This window comes from Mus caroli, unplaced genomic scaffold, assembly GCF_978045245.1.
Source record: "Mus caroli unplaced genomic scaffold, Mus_caroli_1 scaffold_2, whole genome shotgun sequence".
Taxonomy (NCBI): Eukaryota; Metazoa; Chordata; class Mammalia; order Rodentia; family Muridae; genus Mus; species Mus caroli.
The window spans coordinates 60,689,569-60,711,532 of NW_028227257.1; the positions used below are offsets into that span (position 1 = coordinate 60,689,569).

The 21,964-nt window shown below is 41.8% G+C and overlaps 2 protein-coding genes across 4 annotated transcripts in view; one reads left to right on the forward strand and one right to left on the reverse strand.

Moving 5' to 3' along the window:
- Nusap1 (nucleolar and spindle associated protein 1) overlaps positions 1–9,361 on the reverse strand; it is a 30,047-nt gene extending 20,686 nt beyond the window's left edge. For all 3 annotated transcript variants that reach the window (XM_085834554.1, XM_021150752.2, XM_021150745.1), the window contains exons 1-3: positions 9,173–9,361; positions 3,879–3,947; positions 11–163 (exon numbers count right to left, since the gene is read on the reverse strand). In XM_085834554.1, coding sequence (XP_085690680.1) covers positions 11–163; positions 3,879–3,947; positions 9,173–9,265 — 315 coding nt within the window. In that variant the 5' untranslated portion in view covers positions 9,266–9,361. The remainder of the gene's footprint in view (positions 1–10; positions 164–3,878; positions 3,948–9,172) is intronic.
- Positions 9,362–9,617: 256 nt separating this feature from the next.
- Oip5 (Opa interacting protein 5) lies at positions 9,618–17,472 on the forward strand. Its single transcript, XM_029468358.2, is given in 7 exon segments — positions 9,618–9,921; positions 10,159–10,225; positions 12,198–12,320; positions 14,662–14,743; positions 15,476–15,567; positions 15,569–15,579; positions 16,902–17,472. Coding segments are annotated over 7 exon segments (711 nt in total). The 3' UTR covers positions 16,934–17,472.
- Positions 17,473–21,964: the final 4,492 nt, after the last annotated feature.

The following is a 21,964-nucleotide window of genomic DNA, read 5'->3' on the forward strand; positions in this document are numbered from 1 at the left end:
TTCCATTCACCTGGGAGGTAGGAATTCCATGGACGGTCTTGTGCTTCCTCCTCCTCCTCCTCCTCGTTTTGGTGACATGACCATCTGATTCCGTCTCAGCTTGCTCCTCACTGCTAACGTGTATCTCAGTCTCATCAATGGAGAATGCAGATTGATTTTCATCCTGAGAAAAGAGGAGTCAGTATGTGCCAGATCCTGCACGCATGTGCACTGACGACTGCTTCCTAAGCTAAAGGAACTTGTCACAGATAACGAACTAGCACTTGCATTTTTATAAACCTAAGTAAAAAGTTACAGTATGAACACAGGATGGTCCGAAAAGAGAGCATCCAAACAGACCCACTTATTCGTTATGTTATGGCTTACATGGCAGAGTGGTGGGGAAGGTCCTTTTCATTATTGAATACGTACCTAGTGATACTAGATATAGTTCTTATTATTTGTAGTAGAGGAAGATAAACTTGGCTTTTCTCCCAGAGCACAAAGGACCTGGATGGATTATCACTGTTGTTCAGTCCTAGGGATCAGATGTAGGTGCGCCCACATGCTTGTAAATGCCTAGGGGTGAGCATCATCCAGCCCTTTCTTTTTTCAGTTTGATTTTAAGATAGAGTCTCACAGTTACGCAGGCAGACTTTGACTTTTGATCCTCCTGTCTCAGCCTCCTGGGTTATAAGTATGGCCCCATCACATAAGTTTGTTTTAAAAAATAAACATGGGGCTGGTGAGATGGCTCAGTGGGTAAGAGCACCCGACTGCTCTTCCAAAGGTCCAGAGTTCAAATCCCAGCAACCACATGGTGGCTAACAACCATCCGTAATGAGATCTGGCGCCCTCTTCTGGGGTGTCTGAAGACAGCTACAGTGTACTTACATATAATAAAAAAAAAAAAAAAAAAAAAAAAAAAAAACAACAACAAAAAAAAACCATATATTTGACTGTTAAATATAAGCTGTGGAAAGTATGTATTTCAGTGGTAAAACATTCACTGATCATGTCCAAGGACCAGAGTTTGACCCTAAAGATGGGGCAAGCACACAAAAGCACACAAAAGCAACCATGAAAATGGTTGGTCTCTCCTTTGCTGTTGTAACTCACTGCAAAGGCTGAGTACTCTAGGATCCTGTTTGTCTCTAGGGAATCCTGGCATGTCCATCCACAGTCTCAGGCTTGTGTTTTAAAATGGGGCTCACTGGAACTCTTCTCGCATCACTTTGTCAGTGTACCACCTTTAGAGCCTTACATTTACTGTCAGTTGTTGTTCTGTTAGAGTCATTACGTCTTGTCAACTGTAGGTGTGGGCATCTTTATTTCCCCCTCTACTCCCTTATCCTGCTTAGCCTGTTATCCTCAGTGCTGAGAAATAGAACATGAATGCTAACCTACGCTCCACCACTGAGCTAAGGCACAGTGCCCTACTTTTCTTTCTTTCTTTTTTTTTTTTTTTTAAAGATTTATTTATTATATGTAAGTACACTGTAGCTGTCTTTAGACACTCCAGAAGAGGGCGCCAGATCTCGTTGCGGATGGTTGTGAGCCACCATGTGGTTGCTGGGATTTGAACTCTGGACCTTTGGAAGAGCAGTCGGGTGCTCTTACCCACTGAGCCATCTCACCAGCCCCGTGCCCTACTTTTCAAATGTTTTTCCCTGCATATATGTCTATGTGAAGGTATGGGATTCTCTGGAACTGGAGGCAGTTGTAGCTGTCACGTCAGTCCTGGGAATTGAACCAGGTCCTCTTAGAAGAGCAGCCAGTACTCTTAACCACTGAACCATTGATTGAGCTCCAAGGAGGGAGCTTTTTTTTTTTTTTTTTTTGAGACAGGGTTTCTCTGTATAGTCCTGGCTGTCCTGGAACTTACTCTGTAGATCAGGCTGGCCTGGAACTCAGAGATCCGCCTGCCCCTGCCTCCCAAGTGCTGGGACTAAAGGCATGCGCCACCACGCCTAGCTGAGGGAGCTTTTCATATGGCTGGATATATTAGAACTTTAGGTAGAAGGAATACATTATTCCCTAGGTTCCTTGAATGCACTGGTCACAAACTTGAATCCGGTCTGGGCTACACAGGAAGACCTTGTCAAATAAATAAATAAATAAATAAGCAAGCCTGGAGAGACAGGTGACTGGGGTCAATTTCTAGTATCTATAGGACAGCTCATAACCGTGACTCCAGTTACAGGGGATCTGATGCCCTCTTCTGACTTCCAGGCACACACATGATGTACAGATATAATATCCAGGCATAACACTCGTACTAATCATATAAAAATAAACAAATCAACTTTACACGGAAGTGAAGTACTGCAGAGGAAAAATAATCTCAAGTGATGCAAAGTTCACTCAAGTCTTAGAGAACTGAAGAGTTGATGGAGAATACGAACAAAGGGAACTGCTAGAGGGCAGGGACAAGGGGAGCGGGAGAGCATCCTGATAGACCTGTAGACTCATGAACTGGCCCCAAATAAGTTCAGGATAGAAAGCCTTGAAACAACAGGGAATATTAATTAGAAAGCAAATGGGCCAGGTGTGATAGATGGCTAGAACCTTAAATCCCAGCACTAGGAGGCAGAGACAGGTAGATCTGTTTCAGGCCACATTAGTCTACAAAGAGAATTCCAAGCCAGCTAGAGTCAAACACATAGACCAGTTGGGGAGATCATCAGAAGAATAAGAAGAATAGCAAAAATTTTAAAACTGGGCAGAGGGGTACACAGCTCTACTACATAGCAAGTTTGAATACATTTTGGGCTACAAGAGACCTTAGCTCAAAAAGAAAGTAGAATTTTCAAAGATGGAGCTGGAGACATGGCTCAGCGTTTAGAGCACTTGTCAGTCTTGCAGAGAACTGAAGTTTGGTTCCCATTACCCACGTCAGGCAATGCACAACTTCCTGTAGCTCTAGTTTCTGGCTTCCAAAGGATTCACAAGCTCGATCTCTCTCTCCTGTCTGTCTCTCTTACACACACATACACACACAAAGTTTATAAAGAAACAAAATGGGACTGGAGAGATGATTCAGTGGCTAAGGGCACTTGTTGCTCTTTCAGAGAGTCTATTCCCATGTAATAAAATAAACCAAAAACAAAACAAAAGGAAAATGAGATCAGATCTACTACGTCACCTGGGTATTTGTAATTTTAAGTCTAGTTTCTATCCAACTCCTCTCCTGCTGCCTCTTCTATCTCACAACCTATACTTACCTTTTGCTTTCCTTGTTTTTTGGCTTTTTACTTTCTTTTTTGTTTATTTGTTTGTTTTGTTTTTTGTTTGTTTGTTTTTCGAGACAGGGTTTCTCTGTATAGCCCTGGCTGTCCTGGAACTCACTTTGTAGACCAGGCTGGCCTCGAACTCAGAAATCCGCCTGCCTCTGCCTCCCAAGTGCTGGAATTAAAGGCGTGCGCCACCACCGCTCGGCTACTTTCTTTTTAAGACAGGGTCTTGCATTAGTTTAGGCTGGTATTGAACTCAAGAACTTGCTGCTCAGTCACTGAAATGCTGGAGTGTAAGCTTGTATCGTAATACTCAGGTACTTCTGCCTTTGTTTAAAGACATCTTATTCATTTAGGTAACATGGTATTTTCATCATATATAGCAAACGATGAGGCGATTATGAGACAATTCACTCCCTGGTCTTACTACGAATGAGAATAACATCATGTAACAGTCACCATCATGTCTTTGTCCTTTTGCGATAGGGTCAGGGTCAGGTCTAGAACTCTCTAGTAACCCTGTCTTGGCTCCATCTCCAAATGTTGGGCTTATAAAGCAAGAGCCTCCACACCATCTCCTACACCTTATCAGAAATAAGTATTAATTGTCTATTAATCAAACTCTACCGTTTTATTAGCTAATAAGTGATAAAGAACATCACTCACCTGATTTTTATTTTCTTTCCTTGTTTCTGGATTCAGGTGTGCTTTCAAGGCTCTTAACAACTTGTCTGCCTGTAGAAAGAACAGCTGGCTCATCATTACAGTCAAAGTCAAATAAGCAAGAAAACTATGCCAAACATTTCTTTTCTTCTGATTCTTGAGTGCACTCTGGTCAAACTGGCAGACTAGAACAGTAGCCTGGGTAGAAAAGAATTTCACACCCTAGTGGCAAAGACAGTGAAGAAAAAGAGACATAGTGCAACACAGCAAAATAAGTGCGAGGAAGCTCTGGCTATTGTGGGCTCCATAGGATAGACATCATCAGGTCTCGGGATGCTCCAGCTTTAAGACAGATGTCTTGGCTGGGGCTGCTGAGATCTTGAAAATGGAATAAAGGTTCAATCATACAGAACAAGATGGAGAAAAAGCAAAGGAAAGAAAATAGGATAGATGATGATGGAGAGGAGGTTGAGAAAAAAAGTCGGGAGAGGAGTCAAAAGCACGACTTCACTAGCTAGACCTGCCTCATAAGGCTTCTTAGGTATAAACTTTATCCTTGCAGCAGAGAGCAGTCTCTGGAGATCGGACATCAGGGAGGGCATCAGCTGAGACCCACTGGATGCTCAGGGAACCAGACCTGTGGCATGAAATGTAAGGACGGGTGCAAACCTTCTTAGGAGGTAAATCAGCAGGAATGGCTAGTTGACTAGGGAAATGTTTCGGGCCCAGTTTCTCTGGTGGGCAAGTGGTGGCCTGTAGTGAGGGTCTTACAAGTCCTTGGGAAAGAGAGAGCTCCTGGCCTCAGTTTCTATCCTAGGAAAGCTTCCCTGTTCTTTCCAGGAAGAGAAATACTATTCTGACTGGCTTTCCTTTTTAAAAAGATAGGCACAGCAATCCCCTTAAGTTTCCAGGCCAGAATGAGACCCTATTGTAAAACAATCAAAAATCAAGTATATTTGTTAGGTTCCTTTTTCCTTTATTACACTCAGGTACACAGCTGAAGATCAAAACTCTTTTAAAAGAAGTTTGTTTCTTTGTTTGTTTGTTTTCAGAGACAGGTTTTCTCTGTGCAGCCCTGGCTGTCCTGGAACTCACTCTGTAGACCAGGCTGGCCTCAGATATCCGCCTGCCTCTGCCTCCCAAGTGCTGGGATTAAAGGCGTGCGCCACCACCGCCCAGCCCTTAAAAAATGTTTAAATTTATTTATTTTTAATTTTAGGGGCTTGAAGAGATAGCTCAGGAGCTAAGATAGTGGATGCTCTTCCAGAAGGCCTGAATTCAATTCCTAGCAACCACATGGCAGCTCATAGTCTGATGCTTTCTTTTGGTCTGCAGGCATAATTGTAAACAAAGATCTTTATATAATAAATACATTTTTTTTAAGCTGGGACAGTGATGCATGCCTTTAATCCCAGCACTCAGAGGATAACAGTAAACTGATCTCTGTAAATTTGAGGCCAGCCTAATCTACAAATTGAGTTCCAGATAGTCAGAGCTACATACTGACACCCTGTCACAAAATGAAATAGTAAAATTAACTTTAAGGGGCCTGGTGAGATGGCTCAGTGGGTAAGAGCACCCGACTGCTCTTCCGAAGGTCCAGAGTTCAAATCCCAGCAACCACATGGTGGCTCACAACCATCCGTAACGAGATCTGGCGCCCTCTTCTGGAGTGTCTGAAGACAGCTACAGTGTACTTACATATAATAAATAAATAAATCTTTAAAAAAATTAACTTTAAACTAATACAATAACTTTAAAAAACTTTTTTACCTTTTTCTTTCTTTTTTTCTTTTCTTTCTTTTCTTCTTCTTCTTTTTTTTTTTTTTTTTTTTTTGGCTTTTCAAGATAGGTTTTTGTGTAATCCTTGCTGTTTTGGAACTAGCTCTGCTTACCTCTGCCTCCTGAGTGCTAAGATTAAAAGTATGTGCCAACCCAACCTGGTTTAAAAAAATTTTAATTAAAATATATTTACATGGGGCTGGAGAGATGGCTCAATGGTTAAGAGCAGTGACTGCTTTTCCAGAGGTCCTGAGTTCAATTCCCAGCAACCACACAGTGGCTTACAATCATCTGTAATGGAATCTGGAGTGTCTGAAGACATAGCTACAGTGTACTCATATACATAAAATAAATAAATAAATCATATATATATATATATATACATACACACATACACACATACATATACATAATGCCCTCCCCACCCTATCTCCCAAGAGCCCATCTCTTTCCTCCAACTTCTCTCCATGTACCCATGTACCTGGCCTTGCTCTTTCTCAAATTCATGGCCTTAAAAGAATGCTATATGAGCCGGGCGTGGTGGAGCACGCCTTTAATCCCAGCACTCGGGAGGCAGAGGCAGGTGGATTTCTGAGTTCAAGGCCAGCCTGGTCTACAAAGTGAGTGCCAGGACAGCCAGGGCTACACAGAGAAACCCTGTCTCGAAAAACCAAAAAAAAAAAAAAAAAAAAAAAAAAAAAAAAAAAGAATGCTATACACGCACAACTCTAAGTCTATAAATACAAGCTGCTTGCTTGCCCTCTACAAGCTGGAAAAGCCCATCTGTCCTACTTCCCACAAGCTGTCTGCAGAGAAGACCAGGTTAACATGTCATCACTCCTAGTCTCCAGCAATCCACCAAGTGCCCAGCCAGGGGCTCAGTCTTTGACCATGCATGGATGCAATCCCAGCTCCTAGCTGATTCCTCCACTGTGAGATCAGCAAGCCCACCTGAGATCTGCCTTCTAATACACCTGCCTTTGTCTACTTTTAATCTGCTCTAATCTGGCCTGTATCTTCATCACAAGGGAGGTAAAAGCCTATTGCTGCTCAGTTCCTGTTTCTTGTGTGTCTATGATTCCACACACTTAAGATAGGCTCTACCTCTGAACTTGGCTCTTTTCTTCTCACACAATTTATCATTTATCAGAAGTAAAGGGCAAAGCACAAAATGTGCTCTGTACTTTAAGTACAGGAGTTTTGTTGGGGTGTGGCCCCAAGTCACACGCCTTAACTGTACTAGACTTCTCTGCATTAAGACAACTATTAATAAAATGGTTCTTATTTACTACAATGAACCTAACCTAAGGTCTCCTCTCAAATTAATCCAGGTCTTTTTTTTTTTTTTAATTAAAGACAGGTTTCACTATGTAGAGTTGACTGGCCTATAACTCACTAACTGGACCAGGCTGGCCTCAAACTCAGAGATCTACCTAATCTAGGGCTTAGTTCAGGATTGACAAGATGTACAATATGCCCAGTCTTGTTTGTTTGACAAGACTTCAATTCATGATCCTCCTGACTCAGTCTCCCCAGTGCTGGGATTATATGTCAGGCCTACCAAAATTATAAACAATTTCTTTTCTTTCTCTTTCTTTTGTTTGTTTCAAACTGTATCTTACTTTGGGCCCTGGTAGTTCTGGAACTCACTATGTAGACCAGATTGGCTTAGAAATCACAGAGATCCACCTATCTCTGCCTTTTTTCGCTAGTGCTGGTTTTAAAGGCGGTGCCACCATGCCCAGATAGATGCACATTCTTATTTATTTATATGTGTGTTTGTGTGTGTGTGTGAGTGCCATAGTACAGGTGTGGAGTTCAGTGGACAGTTTTGTACAGTTAATTCTCTTCTTCCACTATGTGGGTCAAAATACCAGGCTTGTGTATCAAACACCTTTATCCTGTGAGCCATCTATCTCACTGCCTGACTAGGACATGGTTTCTTAACATACTATCTCACCAAGGATGCAACAATGAGAAGTGAGGTGTCTGAGACAGAAACAAATGAAGACATTTAGCAGGTCAAATAAAATGGGATGAAGCTCAACTTGCCTGGAAGCTCAAGTGTTATTCATCAGCATTAATTCATTGACCGAAGAACTAACTGTTCTTACATTGTGCAGAGCACTGTGCTAGGAGCTAGAGAGACTGGTGAACAAAGCAGGCAAGCCTTCTGTTGGAAGCTCCCAGTAGACTAATGGGAAAAGAGTTTATAAAATACCAAGTGAGCTAGAAATAAAGAACACAGCAGGGGCTATGAAGCAAACATCAAATACTTAACTGAGGTTGGACAGGGTGCTCATCTGAACAGCTGAGATCCAGTGAGATCAGAGGCAACAGGTGTAGTCTGATAAACAATTACAGTCAGGCCAGCGGTGGAGGTACAAGCCCATATATAGTCTCAGCCTAAGTTTCAGGCTACTCAAAGCTATATACTGTTTTCCATGATAGTCCAGGCAGTATAATGAGACTTTATTTCATTTAAAAAAAAAAAAAAAAAAAGGAGGAGGAAGAGGAGAAGATAGCAAAAACCCGAGGGACTAAGTTTTAGACACTAAGATGGGGAGCCATTAAGCACTAAACTCAGAAACATGTCCAAGTGCTCTTCACTGCCGTTCAGCCAGATAAAAGGTGGACCTATGGCCACATTATTCTATTTGAACCATTTAAAAACATTTATGACAACCAATTAGACATTTAGTGCAAATATCCATTTGCTGTACAAATCTCTGGTATATACATGTGGGCAAGCTTCAATATAGCAAGTCCAATCTCACAATGAATCCCCACATTTTCTCTGAACACCTTACAAACTCAGAATTCAAAGACCTTATCGGTTTTGAAAAAGACCACCATCACATAGTGATTAATGTGTGGACAATCATACTAGATCACGGTGGGCAGGCATCCCATTAAAGGTTCATGAGAGTGAAGGTATTGTCATAGTTTACTGAAGTAGAGTTTTTCAGAAGTAGTCGTTTAAAGTTGTTTTTCTTCAACTGCCTAATAACTGGCATGGAAATTACACTGATTATGTCCTATGGGCCTTCGTTTCCCATTTGGTACCAGGAAGTATCATTAGCATTTCCATTAAGAAGTCTTTATAAGAGCTGGGCAGTGGTGGCGGATGCCTTTAATCCCAGCACTTGGGAGGCAGAGGCAGAGGCAGGTGGATTTCTGAGTTCGAGGCAAGCCTGGTCTACAGAGTGAGTTCCAGGACAGCCAGGGCTACACAGAGAAGCCCTGTCTTGAAAAACCAAAACCAAACCAAACCAAACCAAACCAAAAAACAAACAAACAAAGTCTTTATAAGTTCTTGAAAAAAGCCTCCAAATATAGTAACAGCCTCGGCTTTTCTTTCGTTTAACAAATTCCAGTCACTGTGAACTACCTACTCCTCCCAAAATAGCGTCCCTCGGGGGTTTCCTCTCAGTCACTTCACGCCCTGTCCCCCAAATCTCTGGTCTCTTCTACACCGCCCACCCAACTGCCCGTACCGCCAGCCAGCACCGTACCTTCATGTTAGCCCGGAGGCCCAGCCTTTTGGCTAAATTTTGCAGGTCGCTGTACTTGAAGGAGTCCAGCTCCTCTGCAGAGGGGACGGTCATCGCGTTCTGCAATCTCGGTGATTCCCAGAAAAACAGCCACACAACTCAAAACAGAGCGGCTCAAAACTGGCGCCACCCGAGACGTTGACAAGCCGACTTATATATTGAGTTTAAAAATGAAGACTGCTGTAAGTCCATTGGTTGAACTGCCTCGAGGGTGGGGTTTCCAATGCGGGCCAGTAGCGTGATTGGCTGAAGACCGCTATTCCGCAAACCTAACCAATACGCAGGCGCTGAACGTATTGAGAGCGTGTCTTTCAGGAACATTGTCCAATGAAGACGCAGGAAACCAGGTGGGCGGGACTTGAAGCGTGCGAGAAAGAGGCGCGCGCTTCAAAAAAAATAAAAAAATATGGCGACTCTCTCGCGCCGCAGTCTTTGCTTCTTGGAGACCGAGTCACGTCGTGACTCTTGTGATACACCTTTTTCTCTTACCTCCTCCATGGAGTGGGACACTCAGGTGGTGGAAGGGTTCTCCCCTCTCGGGTCTTCCGGGTCTAAGGTGAAGGCGTCTTCTGTCGACCTGCGGCTGCCTGCGTGGTTGGAGCCGGAGAGATGTGCCGTGTTTCATTGCGCGCGGTGCTACGCGGTGCTCGGCGACACCCTGCACCTCGCCTGGGACCTGTCGCGGTCCCTCGGCGCCCTGGCCTTCTCCAGTGAGTGAGGCGAGGGTGGCTTGTGAGGAAGGTAGACCGGAGGCAGATGAGGGATGGGGGACAGTACTGCCCAGGGGAGGGAGGCGTTTGTTTTGTTTTCCCGAGTTGGGCTTCAAACCCAGGCGGTCGCCTGAGCTAACCCAGCGCCCTTGGCTGAGCCCCACCCATTTTGTTAATTTTTATGGGCAGATGAATCTGCTGGGAGGTATTTCTTTTCAAAATCGTTTTGTCTTCCAGAAGTCACAAACAACGTCGTTTTGTTAGAGCCCTTTTTGGTTGGGATAGAAGGTTCACTCAAGTCCAGGTACGTGTGGAGAATTCCTGAGGTGGCGCTCTCTATATATTTCCTGATTTAATGACAGTGAAGAGTATGTAAACAAGAAAGAAACTTTGTCTTGTGACATGTTTACGCTCTCCATAGAGTATGTTTGAGTGATAAACTCTTTACCCGTTTGAATCATATAAACATGGCATTAGTGAAAGTTAAAGTTGGATGTAGGTTTTAAGGTCTGTGAGAGAACTAGGACTATTAGTTATTAGTTATAGTTTCTGAGGGTTGGTAGCAAATACCTTTACCCACTGAGTCATTTCACTGGCCCTGAAGTGACATTTTTGATATAGTTACATCACAAATTATTTTACTTTTGATATTGGTAATAAAGGTCTTTCCTTGAATTTACAATTCTGCCTCTGCCTACAAGTGTTGGGATCACAAGCATGGGAACCTACACCCAACCTCTTTTTAATTTAATTTAATTTTATTTTTTGGTTTTTGAGACAGGGTTTCTCTGTATAGCCCTGGCTGTCCTGGAACTCACTCTGTTGACCAGGCTGGCCTTGAACTCAGAAATCTGCCTGCCTCTGCCTCTGGTGCTAGGATTGAAGGCGTGTACGCCCAGCCAACCTCTTTTTTAAAAAGCCTGATTAAAATTTTTAATTATAAGCCTGGTAGCACACACTTTTAATCCCAGGACTAGGGAGGCAGAGGCAGGAGGATCTCTGAGTGCAGGGACAGCCTGGTCTACAGAGCTAGTTCCAGGACAGCTAAGGCTACACAAAGAAATTCTGTCTGAAAAACCAAACAAACAAAAATTTAATTACAGATTCGGAGATGTGCTATAGCTTAGAAGTACAATGTTTGCCTATTTTGTATGAGATGCTAGAGTTGATCTATGATAAATACGTCAAGAAAAATGCATGCAAGAGTAGAGTTAGATTTCTGTTCCACGTTATAATCTAAAAACAGTTTTAATACATTTATTTGTTTATTTTTAGTGTGTTTGTAGTGTGTAGTCACATACTGAGGTGCACACATGAAGGTGAGACTACACCTTTGAGGAGTCCAGGCCCAGGATCACACTTGGGTTGCCAAGCTTGGTTGCAGGCACCATTCCCTGCTAAGCTATGAATCTAGTCCTGACTTCCTCACTGTGTTCCTCTGCTTGTGTGCATTCTGACTGAGGTAAATGGTCACGTTTACTAGCAACCTTGCGGTCTTGAGATACCTTTTTTACTATCTTTGAACTCAGTAACTGATTATTAGTTTATATTGTATGTGGAACAACACTTACTGTAAATTATTTCAAAAAGTCTTTATGGATTACAATCTATTGGTACTTAAAGCATTGGCCATGTGTGGTGGTGACTTTAATCCCAGCACTCAAGAAAATGAGAGAGTAGAGAAAAATCTTTATTCTACTCCACTGCCTGATATTATGTCCTGTTGTCTTCCAGACTGACAATTATAATGAATACAAGTTAAAATCTAATTGACCTTGTTCTATATAAGGAAATGGAGAAACAATTGTATTTGTTTATATATTAGAACTAACTGCCTTAAGTCCTTCCTTGTTCATGATCCACTGTCCCAACAAGCTACATGATGCTACCTCTAAGGAAGCAAAACAACCCAAACATCTTAAGGACAGTAGTAAATGTCTTTATGAGGTAGGGAGCCGTGAACTACACAAGTGGTCATAGGCGGTACCAAACTCAGTTTTGAGGGGTTTTTGTTTTGAAGGTTTTTGGTTTGTTTGTTTGTCATAAATTATGTTCTTTGTTTTTGTTTCTTTGAAACAAGAGTCTTCTGTGGCCCACTTGGGAGCCAGTGAACTTGATGAAGTCCATCCAGGTGCTTCACATGACTCCCTCCTGCCAGTGCTTCTGAGTGTCAGTGCCACTGTAGATTCTACCACTAGACCTGATGAGGGCAGCTATTGTTATTTCTGTTCTAGCTTTTCATTATTTTATATTCTGCTTCTTTCCTTTCCCACCAGCACATACAACCTTTTATTCTGTAATTCCTGTGGGACTCCTGTTGGCTTCCATTTATATTCTACCCATGCTGCTCTGGCTGCCTTGAGAGGCCATTTCTGCCTTTCTAGTGATAAAATGCTGTGGTGAGTAGAGACTTATTAAATAAGGTTTTTAAAAGATTCTAGGAAAGTCCAGGTGTTTATAACCAAAGATGATGCAAAAGGCTAGGCACTACTTAATGTGTGTGTATGTGTGTATATACATATATACATATACATATATATCTGCAATAAGGACAAAACATAATCTTAAAATAAATATTGTGATTACTTTAACTGGTTTGTTATACTGTGTCTAATATGGACTAATTTAAGAGTGTTCTTTCACTAAGGAAGATTCTGGAAGGTATGCTTTTGCAAAACAGTGTCATCATAGATAACTCGGAGGCATATAGATAAATATATTCCAAGTAAGCCAATCAGATTTTCTGTTCCAGGAGTTTGCAATGAGGCCTGTGTTGGTCACTCGGCTCATGGCGAGACAAAATACCTAACAAAAGCTAGCTAGTGCTCAGGGTGCTTTCTCTCAAAATTGTTTGTTTGTTTGTTTTTGTTTGTTTTATTGGGTTTTTTTGTTTGTTTTTTCAAGACAGGGTTTCTCTGTGTAATAGCCCTGGCTGCTTGGACTTGCTTTTTAGACCAGGCTGGCCTTGAACTCACAGAGACCTGCCTGTTTCTGGAGTGCTAGGACTAATGGTGTGTGCCACTGCTCCTGTTCTATCTGTCCTCCTGACCCCCTCTCTGTCTCTGTGAGATTTTCCTAAGTTCAGTTCCTGTCAACTGGCTGCTTGTTGCACCTCTTGACCCAAGGTTACTTTATTCAATCTTTCTTACAATAAACAGCTCTCAGATTAAAAGTGTGTGCTAGGGCTGAGCCACACCACAGGTTTTTCCAGTATACAGTTTCTGTGTTCACAGTGTGATCTAATATCCTGAAACAGTCTTCTTATTTTTTTTTATTGTCTTATTATTTTTTTAATTTATTTTTTTTAATTAGGTATTTTCTTCATTTACATTTCAAATGCTATCCCAAAAGTCCCCCAGACCCTCCCCACCCCCGCTCCTCTACCTACCCACTCCCACTTCTTGGCCCTGGTGTTCCCCTGTACTGAGGCATATAAAGTTTGCAAGACCAAGGGGCCTTTCTTCCCAATGATGGCCGACTAGGCCATCTTCTGCTACATATGCAGCTAGAGACACGAGCTTCAGGGGGTACTGGTTAATTCATATTGTTGTTCCACCTATAGGGTTGCTGACCCCTTTAGCTCCTTGGGTACTTTCTCTAGCCTCCTCCATTGGGGGCTGAAACAATCTTCTAACTAAACATTTAACTTAAGTTATTTTATTACAAGAAACTGAAAGAACGGAGAAATGGCTGACAAGTTAAGATTACTTAGCCAGACTTGGTGGCGCATACCTTTAATCCCAGCACTCGACCAGCCTGGTATATGGGTGAGTTCCAGACAGCCAGTGCTACAAAGGGAAATGCTGTTTTGAAAAATAAACAAACATACAGACACTAATATATTTTAATGTACTTAGATGTTTGTAGTGATTTATGGGAGCCAGAGCAACATTTATAAGGAAAGTCACCTTTAACTATGAGACCATTCAGTAAACAATTAGCTTTCCCAATTATTCATGCAATTTCCCACAGGACACCATTATACTTCAATAACATATTGTAAATTTCTACTTTCTTTCTTTTCATGTTTTGGGTTTTTGTTTTTGTTTTTGTTTTTTTTTTTTGTTTTGTTTTTTGTGCTTGTTTGCTTTGAATGGGGTCTAGCTCTTTTGCCTGGCTGGTATAAAATTACTATGTATATTCAAAGAGACTCATGCCTCATTTTTCATTATACAAATTCTGTTTCTCTAGAGAACCTTGATGAATTAAAGGCATAAACCATGGTGCCTGGTTTCTTTTTTTTCCCTGAAGTTATTGTTATTTAGAATTACATTTAAAAAGAAAACAAAAATGTAAGCATTAAAAAGCATCATCTTATTTTTTTCCTAATTTTTGTTTTGTTTTGTTTTGAGACAGGGTCTCTCTATCCCTGGCTGACTTGGAACTCACTGTCTAGCTCTGGCTAGCCGTAAATTCACAGAGGTCCACCTGCTATTGCCTTCAAAGTGATGGGATCAAGGCATGCACCGTCATGCTTGGCCTATTGTAAAGTTTTTACCAGTTGTGGTTATTCATCTGATTCTGGATTTATCTTTAGTTTTTCCTGAGATAGTTTTGTCCATGAGAATGGGAAAGGTTCAGGGAGTTTGTGGTTTCAATTGAGGGGGTCCCCCACCCCCAGTAAAATAGACTATTGCTGCTTCAAGCCATAAGGAAGGCTTTGCTCAATGGGTATTTTAGAGGGCAAATTTGTTCCATTGGTAATAGTACTAATATTTTCTCTTCATGTTTTCTCTCTAGCTATCTGTTAAAAACAAAGGCCATAGTAAATACATCTGAAACGGATTTTCACAATGTGTCTTTACCACAAAAGATTGCAGAGGTAAACTTGGTTGTGTGTTTACATTTTTATTTTAAAGATTTATTTATTTATGTATATGGGTATACACTGTAGCTGTACAGATGGTTGTGAGCCTTCATTTGGTTGTTGAGAATTGAATTTAGGACCTTTGTTCACTCTGGTCAACTCCACTTGCTCTGGTCCGCCTGGCTCGTTCTGGCCCAAAGATTTATTATTATAAATAAGTATATTATAGCTGTCTTCAGACATACCAGAAGAGGGCATCAGATCTCATTACAGGTAGTTGTGAGCCACCATGTGGTGCTGGGATTTGAACTCAGGACCTTCGGAAGAGCAGTCAGAGCTCTTACCTGCTGAGCCATCTCACCAGCCCCATGTGGTTACTTATATACACAACATTTTCCTTTTGGAGACAGGATTTTTACTTTTGTGACTCACCTCATATTAACTATGTAGACCTCATATTAACTATGTAGAACTAGGCTATTATCCATCCTTTCCTTTACTATAGGCAATTTTTTTTTTTTTTTTTTTTGAGACAGGGTTTCTCTGTGTAGCCCTGGCTGTCCTGGAACTCACTTTGTGGACCAGGCTGGCCTCAAACTCAGAAATCTACCTGCCTCTGCTTCCCAAGTGCTGGGATTAAAGGCGCGCACCACCACTGCTCAGCTAGACTTATTTTAAGTCTAGTAACAATATAAGCAGCAAATCAAGGGGTGAGTATAAGATGTCTCCAATCTCTGTCTCTCCCAGCTGAAAGAGAAGATAATGCTAATGCATACTCGTTTAAACTCACTGATGGGGCTTCTGAAGGGAAAGTCTCCTGATCAGCCTAATCAAGAAAACCAACAAGCAAGGTAGAGTACAGAATTTTCTTCAACAACTGGCTTGCTTTGGTCATTTCTTCTTTTTTTCTTAAGGTCTCTCTCCTCTCTCTGTCTCTGTGTGTGTGTCTGTCTGTAACATGTGTGCTGTTGTCCATGGAGGCCAGAAGAAGGCATGGGATGTTGTTCTAGAACTAGGCTATATCCATCCTTTCCTTTACTATAGGCATTTTTTTTTTTTTTGAGACAGGGTTTCTCTGTGTAGCCCTGGCTGTCCTGGAACTCACTTTGTAGACCAGGCTGGCCTCGAACTCAGAAATCCACCTGCCTCTGCCTCCCGAGTGCTGGGATTAAAGGCATGCGCCACCACTGCCCGGCTTGGTCTTTTATTTTTTTAAATATTACTAAGAACTAAGGACTGGTAACACATAACTGTGATCTCAGTACTTGAAATACAAGAAGGAAGGTCACATATTTAAGGCAATCCTTAGCTGTGTTATGAATTTGAAGCCACCCTAAAGTTCGTAAGACCCTGTCCCACATGTACTCCTCCCAGAAACAATTGTTTGAGAATATGCCTTTGAGCCTATGCCTTTCCTCAGCTCATCAGCCCATTCCTGCTTTGGGGAGTGTTTTTCTTTTTCATAATAAGCTGTGACTAATACCTTATTTGCATGATGTAACTGTCTTCTCCAAGGCTTGGTGCCTCCATCTGCTGAGGCTTAATCCTGGAAGCTTCTAGACTCTGTACAATCTTACCGAGATCTAGAATGTTTTTAGCCTCTGAGACCTACTGCTGAATAATCTCACCCTTTCTAGCTCTTTCTGAACTCTAGGTAGCTGGTCAACTCAGCTTTTTGGCTCAAACATCTCACCATGCTGACTATTCAGTCTGGCTTCTCTCGCTTCTGAATTACTCTGCTTGACCTCGTACTAACTTTGCCAATGTGTTCTCATTTTCTGGCTCCTTCTGTCTTTACCAGTGTTTAGCTTGTTCTTTCTTCAATCTGTCTCTGTAAAACTCTCCTGGTAAAACTACATCTTTTCTTTTCCCTTCAGTAGCTTCCTTTCCTCTCTCTCTCATTAGTTGGGCATATTCTATTCTGTCAAGTCTTTCTCTGATTTGTCAGTTTGTCTGCTGCTCAATCAGACATCACTTTCAAACATGGGTGCTTCCTTCTATAAACTAACTTTACCTTCATTGTTTGGGATAAAAGGTGTGTACTAAGTAAGGGTGTATCTGTATGCTGTGTTCCAGCCAGAGGAATTAAAGATGTGTGTATGCATATGCATGTGTGATAAGGGCTGAGCTACACCACAACTAGAAAGTTTAGTTTTTTTTGTTTATTTTTTAGGAAACAACAGAATCTTGGGGTTCACAGCATGACCAAAGATCCTGTAACGTGACTCTATTGCTTTAAATTTATTTTAGTACATTGATTCCATAATGCCTATTTCTGAAAATGTATTTCACTACTAATAATCAATTAGCATGCAGTGTCCCTTGTGTCCACTGTTGAAAAAATGAAGTTGGCCAGGATAAAGCAATGGAGGTAATAGTAATGGTACTCTGACAAGCCAGTTTTATGAAAACTGATAAATACTTGTTCCTTTGTTTTGAGACAGGGTCTTTCTATATAGCTTTGGCTGTCCTGGAACTTTCTGTGTAGACCAGGGTAGCCTTAACCTTGCAGAGATCCACATGCTTCTGCTTCCTTTGCTAGAATTAAAGAATGTCACAGAGAAATCATCTTGGCTTATGTAAAATAGATGTGTACATTGGATGGTGGTGGTGCATGCCTTTAATCCCAACACTCTGGAGGCAGAAGTGGGCAGATATATCAGTTCATGACCAGCCTGGTCTACAGAGTGAGTTCTAGGACAGACAAGTCTACACAGAGAAACCCTGTCTGAACAAAATAGCAGCAACAGCAAATATATATACATATATGTAATAAGTAACAGTTAATAAATAGAATACATTGTACAATAAAGAATTCGGGGCCTGGCGACATTATGGTGGCTCACAACCATCCCTAACGAAATCTGATGCCCTCTTCTGGAGTATCTGGAGACAGCTACAATGTACTTACATATAATAAATAAATAAATCTTTAAAAAAAAAAAAGAATTTGTATCTTTCTGCTTTTTTTTTAAATTTATTTACTTTATTACATTGGTATACTGCAACTGTCTTAAGACACACCAGAAGAGGGCATCAAATCCCATTACAGATGGTTGTGAGCCACCATGTGGTTGCTGGGAATTGCACTCAGGACCTTTGGAAGAACAGTGCTGTTAACTGCTAAGCCATCTCTCCATCCCTTGCTGCTGTTTTAAGACAGGGTCTCACTGTGTAATCTCCACTTTAAAACATGTTATGTGGACCAAGCTGATCTTGAATAGAGATCCACCTGCCTTCGCCTCCTAGATTTTGAGATTAAAGATGTGCACCACACTGCTGTTGGGCCTGCGGAGGCTGTCAGATCCCCTGGAACTGGAATTCTAGGCAGTTAAGGGTGTTGGAAACTGAACCCTAGTTCCCTGAAATAGCAGTAAGTACTTACCTGCTGAACCATCTTTCCAGCCTCACAGACTGGGACATTGACTAATTAATAATACATAATTAATAATACATTGAATACTTTTTTAAAGATTTATTTATTTTATATATAAGTACACTGTAGCTGTCTTCAGACACTCCAGAAGAGGGCATCTGATCCCATTACGGATGGTTGTGAGACACCATGTGGTTGCTGGGACTTGAACTCAGAACCTCCAGAAGAACAGTCAGTGCTCTTAACCTCTGAGCCATCTCTCCAGCCCGGAATAATTTTTGAGACAGGATCTTTCTCTGTAGTCCAGACTGGCCTCCAATGTGGCAGTTCTACCTCAGCCTCCGGAGTGCTTAATAGGCTACCATGCCCAACTGTGAATTTTTATTTTATTTATTTATTTATTTTTTGGTTTTTCGAGACAGGGTTTCTCTGTATAGCCCTGGCTGTCCTGGAACTCACTTTGTAGACCAGGCTGGCCTCGAACTCAGAAATCCACCTGCCTCTGCCTCCCGAGTGCTGGGATTAAAGGCGTGCGCCACCACGCCCGGCTCCAACTGTGAATTTTTAAAACACATATTTACCTTAACATTAACAACATACTTCCTTTATCAAAGTTTAAAAACTGGGGTTTGGGGATTTAGCTCAGTGGTAGAGTGCTTGCCTAGCAAGCACAAGTCCCTGGGTTTGATTCTCAGCTTTGGGGAAAAAAAATTAAAAATTGTTATGTCACTGTGTGTATGTTGTGGGTTAAGGTTCTACTACTTAGGGCTGGTGAGAAGGCTCAGTGGGTAAGAGCACCCAACTGCTCTTCCAAAGGTCTGAAGTTCAAATTCCAGCAACTACATGATGGCTCACAACCATCTGTAATGAGATCTGACTCCCTCTTCTGGAGTGTCTGAAGACAGCTACAGTGTACTTACATATAATAAATAAATAAATCTTTAAAAAAAAAAGGCTCTACTACTTAGCTACATTTCTCATCTAATAACTGTTTTTCTTAACTTCTGGATTTGCCATTTTTTATGAGACTTTCTATAGAAAGTTAAGTCCTTGAGCCTGACTCGGATAAGCTGGGCAGCATGTGTGTGTGTTAAGATATTTATGTGTATGTCAAGTAAGTATTTTGAGGCAAACATTTCCCTTTAAAAAAAATAATAAGCCAGGTGTGGTGGCACACGTCTTTAATCCCAGCACTTAGGAGGCAGAGGCAGGCGGATTTCTGAGTTCTAGGCCAGCCTGGTCTACAGAGTGAGTTCCAGGACAGCTAGGGCTACACAGAGAAACCCTGTCTCGAAAATCCAAACTGGTGAAAGTTAAAACTTATGATGTAAAGATAAGGAAGAACCCTGTAAACTACTTGTACAAGTAACACCTTGGTACAACTAGAGGCTGGTCTGCCATTGCATATGGAAACTAAAGACATAAAATGTCTACCGCAGGTCAGCAACTCAACCCCTAGGCACCTGTGCTAAAGATAAGTAGCAGATGTGCACCAATGTTTGCAAAAAAGGCTTATAGTCACATTATTTGTAACAGATAAAACTCCCAAGTCATGTTCCTGCAAGAACTGAGTCATTATGATGGGAGGAACACCATGTTTGTGATGCGCACAGCAGAGCTCTTACTAGTGAAGACTACTATATTCCTTGTTGTCTGTGTTCCTTCTGTTGGTTTTTGTTAATCAAAAACAACTCAATGTTTCATGTCATTTTTATATCTTACTTAGAAGAAAATAAACCATAAGTACTCAAGTAAAAGATCTAATGTAATAAACAAGGTGCTTAGCATTACAGTAAATGCTCATTGAAATCTAGCTATTGCCATGGATGCCTGTAAATACTAACACATTTGAGGTTGAGGCAGAAAGCAAGCCTGGACTAAAGTGAGATCTATCTCATGTTAGCTAAAGGAGCCTTACGTCTCATATTTAAGTCTCTTAATTGTATCACGATACACATGAGATTTTGTCAAGTGATTGACCTTGTTACATTTACATCTGTCCACATACACTTAAAGACATTCTCTGTAGCCACCAGGGCCACGGGTTACTGCGTTCCTGAAAGGGATGGATGGGAAGGCCAGTGAGAGAAATAATGATCAAGGCTCAATGTTTTAATTCTAGGGCCTGAATTTAAAAGGGGGGAAACCCATCCCCCACTGTGCCATGATCTTGTCACATTGCCAGGATCTCCTCAGGAGGACAAGCTCAGCTGCTCAGGAGCTTCTTGCAGGAAGCTGCAGATGTGGCAGGACCTTAGACTCCACTCTAGGTGGGCTAGCCCACTGTGACAAGGTCTGATTCAGCCCGCCCAAGGCTGGGGGAGGCACTGTTCCCATGGTGTCACAGAGGGGTAGGAGTGATGAGGGAGGGTCCTTTCATTCTCTGAGGGTATGTACAATTGATGGTCGATGGGTCAGAAAGACATTTTCTTCTGGTAAGGTGCCTACGCTCCTGTAAATAGCCCTAAGGAAGCTCACTGGGTCATACACACAAGTCAAGAAAGCAAGAGTGAAGCTCTGGGAAAAGTAACTTTTTGGAATGGGGGGGGGAGGGGAAGGGGATGTGAATATAATCCAAGTACAGTATGCATGTATATATGTGTATGAGAGGACATAAAATCCATTATATATATGCTAATAAAAACTTAGATAAAAGATACATTGTTTTCAGAATATGCTTTGCTTATAAAAGAATGCCATGATGCATTTTATGATTCTACTTGATCCTGTAAAGAATTTTAAGGCCAACCCCTCCCCCATACACCATAAATATGCCGATGTTCTAACAAAATATTCAATCACAGAAAGCCAAACATATAATAGGTGTCTGCTGTGTCAAGGTATGAGGAAGGTACACGTTACAGTTCCTAGACTGGTGCCTGTGTGGGATTTACTAGCAAATGTTGCTTATCTCAGTGCTGTAAATCCTCAAGTCCTTCAGGAGCCGTGTAATAAAAGCCAGTAGCCTGTTTCTCTTTATTTGACAACAGCCTATCTTGAAATTTCTAAAATCGTTCTTTGCCTGGGAGTAGAGGGACACCTTTCTGTTAGATATAGGAATCTATTTTTAGACTAGAGTCTGTATCCTAGGCTAGCTTCAAACCAGTTACAAAGTCAAGACTCTGACCTGATCCCTCACTCTCCACCTCTCAAGTGCTAGGAGTACAGATAGGCACCACTATATCCACTTTGGAATCTGTTTACATATATTCTATGTCTTTGTGTGAAGTCCTTTCTTTCCTACAGTGAGGTTCTTGAAGATCAAACCCAGGTCAGGCTTAGCAACAGATATCTGTATCTGCTATTTTATGGTCCAATATTTTTTTATTTTCTTAAGATACTGTTAAGCTGGGCAGTGGTGGCACACGCCTTTAACCCCAGCACTTGGGATGCAGAGGCAGGCAGTTTTCTGAGTTTGAGGCCAGCCTGGTCTACAGAGTGAGTTCCAGGACAGCTAGGGCTACACAGAAATCCTGTCTTGGGGAAAAAAAATACTGTTAAACCTTATTAGGTATCCAAACTAGTATATATTCAAAATTACTTTGGCTCTTGGCTTTAGTGTTACTCTTCCTGTACAAACTCCAGTACCAGAAACATGGAATAAATGTGCAGGCCTAAGTACAAAAAGACAAGCAGAACGGTCCAAGCAAACTCCAGTACCTGGGGGTGGGGGTGGGGGCTTCAGGAGCAGAAATGAGGATGCTGGAGGACAGTGGGACAAGGGTTGGTGTGCTGCTGTCACTGGCTTACGCCAAAGGCTCTGGAACTTCACCATGACAGTGAAGATCAGTCATGGGAACACCTGTGGGACCACGACCCAGCTCTTCAAACCAAGAGTAACACATGTATGTTGAATCACG